Genomic DNA, 15,039 nt, shown 5'->3' with positions numbered 1-15,039 from the left:
TTAAAAATGTAAAATTTTTGGGAAACCAAGCATTTTAGGTAAAAAAAATATATATTTTTTTTACATATGCAAAAGTCGTGAATCACCTGTAGGATATTAAGGTTCACTTTACCCCTTGTTACGTTCCCTGAGGGGTCTAGTTTCCAAAATGGTATGCCATGTGTTTTTTTTTTGCTGTCCTGGCACCATAGGGGCTTCCTAAATGCGGCATGCCCCCCAAAAACCATTTGTCGCTCCTTCCCTTCTGAGCCCTCTACTGCGCCCGCCGAACAATTAACATAGACATATGAGGTATGTGCTTACTTGAGAGAAATTGGGTTTCAAATACAAGTAAAAATTTTCTCCTTTTTACCCCTTATAAAAATTCAAAAATTGGGTCTACAAGAACATGCGAGTGTAAAAAATGAAGATTTTGAATTTTCTCCTTCACTTTGCTGCTATTCCTGTGAAACACCTAAAGGGTTAATACACTTACTGAATGTTTTTTTGAATACTTTAGGAGGTGTAGTTTTTATAATGGGGTCTTTTATGGGGTATTTCTAATATGAAGACCCTTCAAATCCACTTCAAAACTGAACTGGTCCCTGAAAAATAGTGAGTTTGAAAATTTTGTGAAAAATTTCAAAATTGCTACTGAACTTTGAAGCCCTATGGTGTCTTCCAAAAGTAAAAACTCATAAATTTTATGATGCAAACATAAAGTAGACATATTGTATATGTGAACCCAAAAAAAATATATTTTGAATATCCATTTTCCTTACAAGCAGAGAGCTTCAAAGTTAGAAAAATGCAAAATTTTCATTTTTTTCATCAAATTTTGGGATTTTTCACCAAGAAAGGATGCAAGTTACCATAAAATTTTACCACTAAGTTAAAGTAGAATATGTCACGAAAAAACAATCTCGGAATCAGAATGATAACTAAAAGCATTCCAGAGTTATTAATGTTTAAAGTGACAGTGGTCAGAATTGCAAAAAACGCTCCGGTCCTTAAGGTATAAAATGGCCTGGTCCTTAAGGGGTTAAAATAACTAGTCAGAAAAGTGCAAAAATTAGCACACATGTTCATGATCATGTTATATTTTGCGGCAATATTGGATTGTGCAATAGTGAACAAACATAGTTTTCTCTGAAATAACTGCACGGAACAATGTGAAAATTTGCACACATGTTCGTCATCACTTTCTGTGCCACTATTCACCAGATTTGGCAGCCATATTGGATTGCACAATATTCTGCAAACATAGTTTTCTCTGAAATTGCTGGTCAGAACAATGTAAAAAAAATTAGCACACATGTTCATGATAATTTTCTGTACCACCATGGATCACATAGTTTTGCCGCCATATAAGGATTGCGCAATATTCTGGAAACATAGTTTTCTCCTAAATTACTAGTAAAATTACTGTGACAATTAGCACACAGGTTTATTATCACATTCTCCACCATCAGGGGTCACAGCAATACCCCGGCTGTGCAGCTTGGCCACTTGTAGCTGCTTGCAGCTATATTCTTTTTAATGTATTAGTACCAGGATTTGGCCAGTAGCAAAGGGCTGTACATGGGCCAGACTTTACATAGGGGACTTTACATAGGCCATACAGTTAGAATAACGTATAATTTGGCAGACATGTTCATGGATAAAGTTAGGGCCTAGAGATGAGTAGCTGCCCAGCTACCACTCTAGAGGACCTGAACGTCACAGGGAAAGCAAAAGAGATCCCCTGAGAGTCGCCTAGTTTGGAGGACAGTAAGAGAGACAGAGGCACCATGAGAGAGGGTGTACAAGACTGCCAGGCACAGAAGGCTACTGCTGTAGCTATAACGTGTGACAGACTGTGTGTCTGTTCTATTGAAGTAATTCCTAGTCCTGGAAGAAACGCATACTGAGAACTATCCAACATTTAAGAACTATAAAACATATACAACATTGCTACAGTACTGTGAACTTACCTGTTGTTGCAGTCACAGTTATTGATGGCTGACTACGTACTCCATTCTTAGTAACTGCAAAGACTGTGAAGTTGTAGTTTACTCCCGGCAATAGGTCTCTCACAACTTCACTGTTGCTTGTTGTATTTAAAAGGTTGGAGACATTTGGTCCTCGAACTTCCACAGTGTAAGTATATGTATTATTATTAGGGTCCTGAGAGAGAGTCCACTGGAGAGTCACTGTAGTCTCCGATTTAGTCAATATGGTCACTCCTTGGACAGTGTTTGGTTCTTAAAATATAAAAAAAAAAAAAATGTAAACACATGTATTAGAATGTGTTTAACAAAATGTTTATTTTCTATAACAAAATGTAATACATTTTTCAACAGGGACCAATTTATGTGGGCGGCAAGGACCTAAAAATGTAGCCGACAATAATAAAAATGTAGAAAGGGGCCATTTAATTGTAAAAATAATATATTTTTTAGAATTAATTTTGTTAAACTGTTTATTAGTAATGTATTTTAATAATGTGTTTAATAATATGTGTGTGTGTGTGTGTGTGTGTGTGTTTTAACATATTTCACTTTTTTTTTCTTTATTTTAAATTTTTTTTTTAGGTAGTACTACTACTCCCAGCATGGAAAAGACTGTTCCATGATAGGAATAGTAGTACCTGTACTAATAGACAGATCGCCCAGGGGTCTCACACCCGTTGCGATCCTCCTATATAATGTATAGATGCGGGCGGCCAGGCGTGATCCTGCACTATGTTCTGCGATGTAAAGTTCTTCACATCACTGATTCATATTTCCCGCAGAGAGCTGTGATTGGCCAAATGGTTCCAGCCAATCACAACTCTTTGCGGGAAATATGAATAATATATATGTGTATATGGCAGTGCAGGGGACCAGAGAAGAGCGGCTTTGCCCCCATCTATACATTATACAGGACGATTGCAGTGGCTGTCAGAAGTGACACCTGCTGTGATCTTTCCTTTACTGCAGGTACTACTGCTCCCAACATGGAGAACACTCAGCTCCATGCTGGGAGCTGTAGTACCTGCATTAATAGAAAGATGGCAGTGAGTGTCACTTCTGACGATCTGTCTATTAATGCAGGTACTACAGCTCCCAGCATGAAGCTGAGTGTGCTCCATGTTGGGAGCAGTAGTACCTACAGTTAGAGCGCAACTGTCATGGATTTTAACCCCCATAAACTAGCCCTAGGATGACAAAGTTGTTAGAAATTACAGCTCAAGCATACCTTTTGCTGCTTTATAGCAGCTTTAATCGGGCTAAAAAGTGCTTTTTATGAAAGTCAGCAACAGTCGGATATCCCCTGTATGTCAATTCTGGGACCGCTGTGTGATTGACACACAGGTCCCAGCATATAGGCTCCTTATTCTCATACGTGGGTGGCAAGTTTTCTACTGTAAAAGAATAAACAGTGTCCATTCTCCTGTGCACAGCGGTGATGCGATGCAGGCGGCCAGCTCTCACAGCAAGCGCTCGCTCCCCACGGGCAGCATAATGCAGTAGCGGAATGAGCTGGCTGCGCGCATCACATCAACGCTGTGCACTCTAGGAAGACAGGAGAATGAGCGGCCGGCTCATTCCACTACTGCATTAAGCCGCGCATAGGGCCTTAGGGACCGAACGCTTGCTGTGGCCGGCTGCATCGCATCACTGCTGGGCACAGCAGAATGGACACTGTTTATGCGCCACCTGCATATAAGAAGAATAAGGGGCCCATGGGATGGGACTTGTGTGTCAATCACACAGTGGTCCCAGCACCGACATACAGGGGATATCCGACTGTTGCTGACTTTAATAAAATGCATTTTTTTTTTACCTGATTAAAGCTCCTAGAAAGCAGCAAAAGGTATGATTGAACTGTAATTTTAACAATTTTGTCATCCTAGGGCTAGTTTATGGGGGTTAAAATCTGTGACAGTTGCGCTTTAAGGAAAGGTCGCACAGATGTAACTTCTGCCACGCCCGCTCCCATAGAATTGCATTGAGGGGGCTGGGCGTGACGTCACATGAGGGCGAAGTCGTTACTATGTCCCTGTCGTATAAATTTACAAACAACAACAAAAAACGTGGTCTCAAATGGCTGGAGGTGCTCAACCCCAAATGCAGTTGTGCATATATACTGGGGGAGCAGATCCTGCCCTTGTAGTCCGTTGCTAGGGGAGATCCCCAGCATAAAAATGCATACAATGGAGGATGCCTGCAGCGGACTACAAGTGCCACAATAGAATCCTACACCAGATAAACGGTGTGGATGTGTAACAATTAGAATAATACAATACAGAAATGTAGGTGCACTACTGTGGTAGATGTATACAGTGACATTGGCTAATCCCTCAACACTGATGTTAAAATTGAGACATTCGCCAGTGTATCCTTATATAAAGGACACACCAGAGCCCGCACACCAACGCCAAGGTTTCTCAGATGGCACGGGACCTAACGCTAACCTACCTGTGCGTAATAAGCAAAAACCAGGGGCCAGTGGGCAATTACAGCAGCACTAGGTCGACATGCAGCCTGCTCCCAGTTCCCTCCAGCGTGACTGAGCACACATACAATGGAAGGGGGGAGAGAGGCTACAAGCCCCACCCAAGATGGCTGATATAGGTGCATGGCCTCACAGGTGCAACCCTAATGCTGCCTGGAAAGTGTTCAAGGCGCATTAACATATGGAGTTTACACACCTCCACGTATAAATTTACAAACAACAACAAAAAACGTGGTCTCAAATGGCTGGAGGTGCTCAACCCCAAATGCAGTTGTGCATATATACTGGGGGAGCAGATCCTGCCCTTGTAGTCCGTTGCTAGGGGAGATCCCCAGCATAAAAATGCATACAATGGAGGATGCCTGCAGCGGACTACAAGTGCCACAATAGAATCCTACACCAGATAAACGGTGTGGATGTGTAACAATTAGAATAATACAATACAGAAATGTAGGTGCACTACTGTGGTAGATGTATACAGTGACATTGGCTAATCCCTCAACACTGATGTTAAAATTGAGACATTCGCCAGTGTATCCTTATATAAAGGACACACCAGAGCCCGCACACCAACGCCAAGGTTTCTCAGATGGCACGGGACCTAACGCTAACCTACCTGTGCGTAATAAGCAAAAACCAGGGGCCAGTGGGCAATTACAGCAGCACTAGGTCGACATGCAGCCTGCTCCCAGTTCCCTCCAGCGTGACTGAGCACACATACAATGGAAGGGGGGAGAGAGGCTACAAGCCCCACCCAAGTTGGCTGATATAGGTGCATGGCCTCACAGGTGCAACCCTAATGCTGCCTGGAAAGTGTTCAAGGCGCATTAACATATGGAGTTTACACACCTCCACGTATAAATTTACAAACAACAACAAAAAACGTGGTCTCAAATGGCTGGAGGTGCTTTAACATCAGTGTTGAGGGATTAGCCAATGTCACTGTATACATCTACCACAGTAGTGCACCTACATTTCTGTATTGTATTATTCTAATTGTTACACATCCACACCGTTTATCTGGTGTAGGATTCTATTGTGGCACTTGTAGTCCGCTGCAGGCATCCTCCATTGTATGCATTTTTATGCTGGGGATCTCCCCTAGCAACGGACTACAAGGGCAGGATCTGCTCCCCCAGTATATATGCACAACTGCATTTGGGGTTGAGCACCTCCAACCATTTGAGACCACGTTTTTTGTTGTTGTTTGTAAATTTATACGTGGAGGTGTGTAAACTCCATATGTTAATGCGCCTTGAACACTTTCCAGGCAGCATTAGGGTTGCACCTGTGAGGCCATGCACCTATATCAGCCAACTTGGGTGGGGCTTGTAGCCTCTCTCCCCCCTTCCATTGTATGTGTGCTCAGTCACGCTGGAGGGAACTGGGAGCAGGCTGCATGTCGACCTAGTGCTGCTGTAATTGCCCACTGGCCCCTGGTTTTTGCTTATTACGCACAGGTAGGTTAGCGTTAGGTCCCGTGCCATCTGAGAAACCTTGGCGTTGGTGTGCGGGCTCTGGTGTGTCCTTTATATAAGGATACACTGGCGAATGTCTCAATTTTAACATCAGTGTTGAGGGATTAGCCAATGTCACTGTATACATCTACCACAGTAGTGCACCTACATTTCTGTATTGTATTATTCTAATTGTTACACATCCACACCGTTTATCTGGTGTAGGATTCTATTGTGGCACTTGTAGTCCGCTGCAGGCATCCTCCATTGTATGCATTTTTATGCTGGGGATCTCCCCTAGCAACGGACTACAAGGGCAGGATCTGCTCCCCCAGTATATATGCACAACTGCATTTGGGGTTGAGCACCTCCAGCCATTTGAGACCACGTTTTTTGTTGTTGTTTGTAAATTTATACGTGGAGGTGTGTAAACTCCATATGTTAATGCGCCTTGAACACTTTCCAGGCAGCATTAGGGTTGCACCTGTGAGGCCATGCACCTATATCAGCCAACTTGGGTGGGGCTTGTAGCCTCTCTCCCCCCTTCCATTGTATGTGTGCTCAGTCACGCTGGAGGGAACTGGGAGCAGGCTGCATGTCGACCTAGTGCTGCTGTAATTGCCCACTGGCCCCTGGTTTTTGCTTATTACGCACAGGTAGGTTAGCGTTAGGTCCCGTGCCATCTGAGAAACCTTGGCGTTGGTGTGCGGGCTCTGGTGTGTCCTTTATATAAGGATACACTGGCGAATGTCTCAATTTTAACATCAGTGTTGAGGGATTAGCCAATGTCACTGTATACATCTACCACAGTAGTGCACCTACATTTCTGTATTGTATGTCCCTGTCGTACAACCCTACCCTCACACCATCTGTGCAGCCTCGTACCACCGTACCAATCACACAGAACATGGGATTTTCTGGGCAGAGACCTTGTACCTCATGACCTGACTGGCTGAGGGGCATCTCTTCCTTGTCATGCACTCCAGAATGGGGTCCCCCAGATTAATTCAGCCCAGTTAGGCTGCCGCATTCAGGAAGAAAATCACAGGAGAGTGGGCTAAACATAGGCGCTGTTCTCCCATGCTCTTCTACTGTTTTTTTTTTTTTTTATGTAATATTGGTGCATGGATATATGGAAATTTCATGAAAGTTCTATGGAGAAGACGCAGATTTACTAAAATGCTCCAATGTGTAATGGCATGCTCCAGTAAAACAATGCAGTTATGCCTAGTGTCTAGCATGAATGCATTGGGGGGAAAAAAACAGTCTACACAATTACATTTAGTATTTTTTAATACATTGGCACATGCTTACTGAAAACAGTAATTGTCTAATCATAAATATAACTGGTCTGTCCTGATAAAGGGCTTCCTATAGACACCTCTTTTTGTATGAATGAAGCACGTGGCAACATATTTACCTAAAGATAAACTCTCCACTCATGTATCGTCTGTCTTCAAAAGACGCAAAGAAGAGGTGCAAGATTGACCTTTGAAATTCCCACCCTTTACCAAAAAAAGTTGGATAAGAAAAATAGAACCTAAAAATATGTCTAATAATCCCCACCAGATCTCATAACTGCACCTAGATAAGCAGTGTCAAAATACATTAACAAGAACTTACGTGTTGTGGCAGTAACAACGTTAGATGGTTTGCTCTGTACTCCATTTGGGGTGACTGCATAGACAGTAAAGTTGTACTCCGTTCCTGGTTTTAGGTTCTGGATCGTCGCGGTGTTTGTCCCGTGAACGGTCTGGTTTGTTACTCCATCAGACACAGTATAGTTGTAGGAGTTGCTATTGGAGTCAGAGGGGAACATCCAACTGAGGGTCACAGAATCGTTTGATTCAGAAGATACCTCCAAGCCCGTGGCAGGAGAGGGTACTAGCAAGACACAATAATCAATTATTAGCATTCATGTTGATATTGATCATTGCATTTCATTTCTACTACATGGATTAAAACACGTGTGGTCCTATGAATTCACTTCCATGGTAAACATTTCTTTTGCTGAGAATCTGTTTTTTGTCACATACTGTTGTCATATTTGACAGAAGTATAAAGTTCCTGCAGTGAATTTCAGCAAAAGATTGGGGTGTTTATTTTTGTGTCATTTAAACTCAATAATTTGACATATGAGCTCAGACTGCACAAGATATAAGTCTCTGTGTGTGGAGTCCAGATATGGCTGACTACCACCTTGCTGTTGTAAGAAGAGAATTGGAGGTAGACCTGGTGAGGTGTGATAGTGCCAGTAGAGAGAGATTGGTAGGAAACAAAATCTGGGCCAGTGCCTTTGAGGTCAGGGTCTGATAATAGGAAGTAGTCACCAGACAGAAGGCAGGAAACACAAAGGAATGTAGTATTGGGTGAAGTAACATAGATGAGAAAGAAGCTTCTGTGAAGGAGACAGGATCCTGAACCTACAGTTAAGAGCTAAAATACTGTACAGGCAACACACAGGCCCCTGTTTGGCTGCTCGGAGCAACAGATTACCGCTGAGAGCAGGCCAGGGGGCAGGGATTAGGTGTCAACAGCTGGAGGCACACTATGGGTCAGTAAAATACCCTGGGGATCTGTTATGTGTGACCCTACCCTTAGGCTAGGGTCACACGGAGCCAGGGCTCAAGTCCTGCAGGAACTCATGGGAACGGAGTTCCTGCACTTTTTCCACAGCAGGAACGCAGTTCCCATTAGCAGGAGTCCTGCAGGACCAGCCCTTAAAGGGGCACTCTACCCCTAGACATCTTTTCTCCTATCCAAAGGATAGGGAATAAGATGTCAGATCTCGGGGGTCCTGCTGCTGGGGATCCAAGCGATCTCGGCTGCGGCACCCCAGACATCCAGTGCACGGTGCAAAAGTCGCTCCGTGCCGGATGACTGGTGATGCGGGGCAGACGCTCGTGACATCACAACATTGCCCACTCAATGCAAGTCTATGGGAGGGGGCATGACGGCCATCACGCCCCCTCCCATAGACTTGCATTGAAGGGCCATGAGCGTGATGTCACAAGCCTCCGGTGCTGCACCCAACGCTCTAAACAAACGCCGGGTGCAGCAGTCCCCAGTGGCAGATGTCTAGTACCCCTTTAAGTGGAAATCTTGGGTGAGTTCCCACACTTTTTTTTCCCAGGACTTGACCCCTGCACGGAGCGTATGGGCAGCATATTTCACACTGTCTACACAGTGCCAGTTAGTAGCAGATGCACAGTGGGAAATACGCTGCTATGACCGGACATCCACAGTGTGAAATACGCTGTGGATGTGCTCCGTGTGACCCTACTCTAAGGGTATATTCAGAATTAATAACTGCAGTCAATCTGCACATCTGCAACTATTGTGGACCGTCTGCAGACCCATTCAGGTAAATAAAACTGAAACTAGCAGCAGATCTCAACATGTGAACGTGCCCTATAACACAATTACTTTGTGTCACCTTGTGTGAAAATTTACCACTGAACCTTTGTGCCTCTTTTGAGAATATCATCTGCTAACATGGTTGCACTACTGGCAGGAAAGAGGAAGTTGAGTAAAACTGTTGGTACTCCACCCCTAGACATCTTATTCCCTATCAAAAGGATGTCTGTATCTCTCCTGCAGCACCCCGTGTCATCTGCTGCATGGAGCGAATGCCTGATGATGGGCGATACAGGAGCATAGCGGGCGTCACTCCCACTCCCATAGACTTGTATTGAGGCGGTGGGCCATGATGTCACTATACTCCAGCCCCTGTATAGCCCTTCATCAGGCACGAAGTGAAGTTTGCTCAGTGCAGCAGATGACACGGTGTGCTGCAGAAGTGATCGGGGGGTTCTCGGTGACGGGATCCCCGGAATCAGACATCTTATGAGAAGATAAGATATCTAGGGGCGAAGTACCTCTTTAAGGAAGCAGCCTGTTTTTACCTTATGACCATGCCCAAATCTGACATGTCTCACTTGAAGTAGTAATAACTTTGGGGCAAAGAAAGATTTAGTCAGCCCCCAATTGTGCAAGTTCTCCCACTTAAAAAGATGAAAGAGAAGCCTGTAATTTTCATCATAGGTATACCTCAACTATGAGAGACATAATGAGAAAAAAAATCCATAAATCCAAAAAAATCACATTGTCTGATTTTTAAAGAATTTATTTGCAAAATATGGTGGAAAATAAGTATTTGATCAAAACGAAAAGTTCATCTCAATACTTTGTTATATACCCTTTTTTGGCAATAACAGAGGTCAAACATTTTCTGTAAGTCTTCACAAGGTTTTCACACACTGTTGCTGGTATTTTGGCCCATTCTTCCATGCCGATCTCCTAAGAGTAGTGATGTTTTGGGGCTGTTGCTGCGCAATATGGACTTTCAATTCCCTCCAAAGGTTTTCTATGGGGTTGAGATCTGGAGACTGGCTAGGCCACCCCAGGACCTTGAAATGCTTCTTATGAAGCCACTCCTTCGTTGCCCGGATGGTGTGTTTGGAATCATTGTCATGCTGAAAGACCCAGCCACGTTTCATCTTCAATGCCCTTGCTGATGGAAGGAGGTTTTCACTCAAAATCTCATGATACATGGCCCCATTCATTCTTTCCTTTACACGCATCAGTTGTCCTGGACCCTTTCCTGAAAAAAAAACAGTCCTAAAGCATGATGTTTCCATCCCCATGCTTCACAGTAGGTATGGTGTTCTTTGGATGCAACTCAGCATTCTTTCTCCTCCAAACACCATGAGTTGAGTTTTTACCAAAAAGTTCTACTTTGGTTTCATCTGACCATATGACATTCTCCCAATCCTCTTCTGGATCATCCAAATGCTCTCTAGCAAACTTCAGACGGGCCCGGACATGTACTGGCTTAAGCAAGAGAACACGTCTGGCACTGCATGATTTGAATCCCTGGCGGCGTAGTGTGTTACTGATGGTAGCCTTGTTACTTTGGTCCCAGCTCTCTGCAGGTCATTCACTAGGTCCCCCTCGTGTGGTTCTGGCATTTTTGCTCACTGTTCTTGTGATCATTTTGACACCACGGGGTGAGATTTTGCGTGGAGCCCCAGATCGAGGGAGATTATCAGTGGTTTTGTCTTCCATTTTCTAATAATTGCTCCCACAGTTGATTTCTGTTTCAGTCTTTTCAGCCTGGTGCAGGTCTACAATTTAGTTTCTGGTGTCCTTCGATAGCTCTTTGGTCTTGGCCATAGTGGAGTTTGGAGTGTGACTGTTTGAGGTTGTGGACAGGTGTCTTTTAGGGTGCGTTCCCACTTGACGTATACACAGCGTATTTCACGCTGTGCAAAATTTAGGCCAGCAGCGAGAAATACGCTGTGTATTCCTCGCTCACTATACACACAGGGCTTTCAGGTGGCAACCCTATGTGTGTAGTGAGTTTTGGAGGCGGAGCCACGCGTCACAATCATGCCGGCACACGGCCCTGCCTCCAAAAGTCACTACACATATAGGGCTGCCGCCGGAAAGCCCTGTGTGTATAGGGAGCAAGGAATACGCAGCGTATTTCCCACTGCTGCCGTAAATTTTGTGCTGCGTGAAATATGCTGTGTATATGCCAGGTGGGAACGCACCCTTATACTGATAACAAGTTCAAACAGGTGCCATTGTATTAATGGTAACAAGTGGAGGACAGAGGTCTGTGAAAGCCAGAAATGTTGCTTGTTTGTAGGTGACCAAATACTTTTCTTACTGAGGAATTTACCAATTAATTCATTAGAAATCCTATAATGGGATTTCCTGTATTCTTTCCCCCATTCTGTCTCTCATAGTTAAAGTGTACCTTTTACAGGCCTCTCATCTTTTTAAGTGGGAGAACTTGCACAATTGGTGGCTGACTAAATACTTTTCTGCCCCACTGTACATGCAGCATTTATAAAAATATATAATGTGAAAAAAATAGAAAATCTCAGTTTTTAATTTTAATTTTATTTTTTTTATAATTTTTTATATTTTTTATACCTGTACGCTAGTGGGAATTTCGGTCCCCGCCGCGCGCCGGGCGGGGACCAGACCGGGGTGACTGCTGATATCGATCAGCAGGCACCCCACGCAAATGCCCAGGGAGGTCATCAGACCCCCCCCCCCCATGTCGGCGATCGTGGCAAATCGCAAGTGAATTCACACTTGCAATTTGCGCAATTCCGGGTCATTACGGGTCTATGGTGACCCGGTGTCCCAGAATATAAGGGGGATCGCGGTTGTCCAAGACATCGACGATCCCCCTGAAGGGATAGGAGTGAGGTGGCAGGGGTGCCACCCCTCCTATCCCTGCTATTGGTCGTATAGACGCGACGAACAATAGCAGATGGGGGGCGAGGGGGGTTACTTTTGGTTTCCCCATTCTGCCCACCCACAATAGGTGGGGCAGGACGGGGAAACCGTCAGGGACCAGTGCCGAAGGTCACTTACCAATCTGCGGAGGCTGCAGGCAACGGTGATCGGCGGGCGGCGATGTCATGCAGCTGGCTCCCTGGATCCTACGGAAGCCGGTGAGTTGCCTAGCAACATCTGGAGGGCTACAGTTCGAGACCACTATACAATGGTCTCTAAACTATGGCACCTCCAGATGTCGCAAAACTACAACTACCAGCATGCCCAGACAGCTGTTTGGGCATGCTGGGAGTTGTAGTTTTGCAACAGCTGAAGGTCTACAATTTAGAGATCACTGCACAGTGATCTCCAAACTGTAGCCCTCTAGATCTTGCAAAACTACAACTCCTAGCATGCCCACACAGCAGTTTGCTGTCTGTGCATGCTGGGATTTGTAGTTTTGCAACATCTGGAGGGCCACAGTTTGGAGATCACTGTGCACTGGTCTCTAAACTCTAGACCTCAGATGTTGCAAAACTGCAAATCCCAGTATGCCCAAAAAGCAAACAGCTGTCTCGGCATGCTGGGAGTTGTAGTTGCGTACCTCCAGCTGTTGCACAACTACATCTCCCAGCATGCCCTTCGGTGATCAGTACATGCTGGGAGTTGTAGTTCTGCAACAGCTTGAGACACATTGGTTGAAAAATACTGAGTTAGGTAACAGAACCTAACTAAAGGTTTTCCAACCAGTGTGCCTCCAACTGTTGCAAAAGTACAACTCCCAGCATGCACAGTCTGTCAGTACATGCTGTGAGTTGTAATTTTGAAACAGTTGGAGGTTTGCCCCCCCCCCCCCCCCCATGTGAATGTACAGGGTACATTCACATGGGCAGGTTTACAGTAAGTTTCCTGCTTGAGGTTTGCAGCGCAAACTCCTAGCGGGAAGCTCCCCGTAACCCGCCAGTGCAAAATACCCTAAAAACACTACACTAACACATAATAAAGGGTAAAACACTACATATACACCCCCTTACATTGTCCCCCCCCCCCCACAATAAAAATGAAAAATGTATTGTATGGCAGTGTTTCCAAAACGGATGCTCCAGCTGTTGCAAAACAACAACTCCTAGCATTTCTGGACAGCCACTGACTGTCCAGGCATGCTGGGAGTTTAGCAACAGCTGGAGGCACCCTGTTTGGGAATCACTGGCGTAGAATACCCTATGCAATCCCTATGTAGTCCTCAAATGCGCATGGCACTCTCTCACTTCAGAGCCCTGTCGTATTTCAAGGAAACAGTTTAGGGCCACATATGGGAGAAATTGCACTACACATTTTGGGGGGCTTTTTCTCCTTTTACCCCTTATGAAATTTTTTACACTTAACTGCTGGTGTTGCCCCATACAAGCGATAAAAGCAAAAAAAAGCAAAAAAGACCCCCAACATTTGTAACACAATTTCTCCTGAATACGAAAATACCCCATATGTGGGCATAAAATGCTCTGCGGGCGCACAACAAGGCTCAGGAGTGAGACTGCACTATGTACATTTGAGGCCTGAATTGGTGATTTGCACAGGGGTGGCTGATTTTACAGCGGTTCTGACATAAACGCAAAAAAAATAAATACCCATATGTGACCCCATTTTGGAAACTACACCCCTCACGGAACGTAACAAGGGGTATAGTGAGCCTTATCACCCCACAGGTGTTTCACGAATTTTCATTAAAGTTGGATGAGAAAATGAAAAAAAATATTTTTTTTCACTAAAATGCTGGTGTTACCTTCAATTTTTCATTTTCACAAGGGAAAATAGGAAAAAAGCCCCCCAAAATTTGTAACCCCATTTCTTCTGAGTAAGAACATACCCCAAATGTGGATGTAAAGTGCTCTGCGGGTGAACTACAATGCTCAGAAGAGAAAGAGCGCCATTGGGATTTTTAAGAGAAAATTTGTCCGGAATTGAAGGCCATGTGTGTTTACAGATCCCCCATAGTGCCAGAAAAATGGACCCCCCCCTGGTGTTGGCCATTCAGGGCTCCCGGCAGGGAATTTAAAAATGAGAGTAAAAATACACTCAATACATCGCAGGGGAGCGGAGCATGCCACCCGCTCCTGGGTGTAATAACTTCTGATCTCATCCGGTCTCAGAAGTGAGACCCAGTGCGATCAAGCCATCAGCCCCTGTACCATTACCCCCACCATGGAACAGACTCTGTTCCATGATGGGGGTAGTAGGACAAACACTAATGAAACCTCCGCAGCCAGGGAACTATTACTCCCATTTTAGAAACAAGTCTGTTCCATGATGGGAGTAGTAGTAGTCCCGGCTGCGGGAGTCTGTGGGCAGCTAACTTTTCAAACTTGATGATTAAAAAATGGATGCAAAAGGATGTCACTAAATTGCATCCTTTTACATCAGTTTGCATCCGTTAGTAGTATAGTCCATTTAGGAGGCAGTGACGGAAGAAAAGCGGGATGGAAGACAACGACCACATGAACGTAGCCTTACCTGTTATACTATCTGTCAGTACATACTAACTGTCAGTATTAAGGTATGTACACATGGTGCGAAAATGTGCAGAATGTCAGCCATGAAAACACGGGTGGACATTCCACACATTTCAAAGTTCCAGTGGGTGCTAGGACCACTCAGAAATGCGCAGTCTCACAGACGGCAATGCAAGTCTATTCTTTCTGCGAATGCCGGAATCGTAATCTCTATGGCAGAAACTGTGTGCAAAGTGCAACAGAATCTCATAGAAATCAATGGGACTCTGCTGCAGCGGTATGTCAGTGCAGAATATTCCCGTGGACATTCCACCATGTGA

General features: G+C 44.6%; 1 protein-coding gene across 2 annotated transcripts in view; it reads right to left on the bottom strand.

The window, feature by feature from the left end:
• PTPRH (protein tyrosine phosphatase receptor type H) overlaps positions 1–15,039 on the bottom strand; it is a 199,314-nt gene that overhangs the window by 74,699 nt on the left and 109,576 nt on the right. For both annotated transcript variants that reach the window (XM_056543955.1, XM_056543956.1), the window contains exons 4-5: positions 7,539–7,799; positions 1,953–2,222 (exon numbers count right to left, since the gene is read on the bottom strand). In XM_056543955.1, coding sequence (XP_056399930.1) covers positions 1,953–2,222; positions 7,539–7,799 — 531 coding nt within the window. The remainder of the gene's footprint in view (positions 1–1,952; positions 2,223–7,538; positions 7,800–15,039) is intronic.

The sequence above is a fragment of the Hyla sarda genome, chromosome 10, assembly GCF_029499605.1.
Source record: "Hyla sarda isolate aHylSar1 chromosome 10, aHylSar1.hap1, whole genome shotgun sequence".
NCBI classification, from domain to species: Eukaryota; Metazoa; Chordata; class Amphibia; order Anura; family Hylidae; genus Hyla; species Hyla sarda.
The sequence above is the reverse complement of the archived record's forward strand: the minus strand, read 5'-3'. Positions and strand labels throughout refer to the sequence as shown.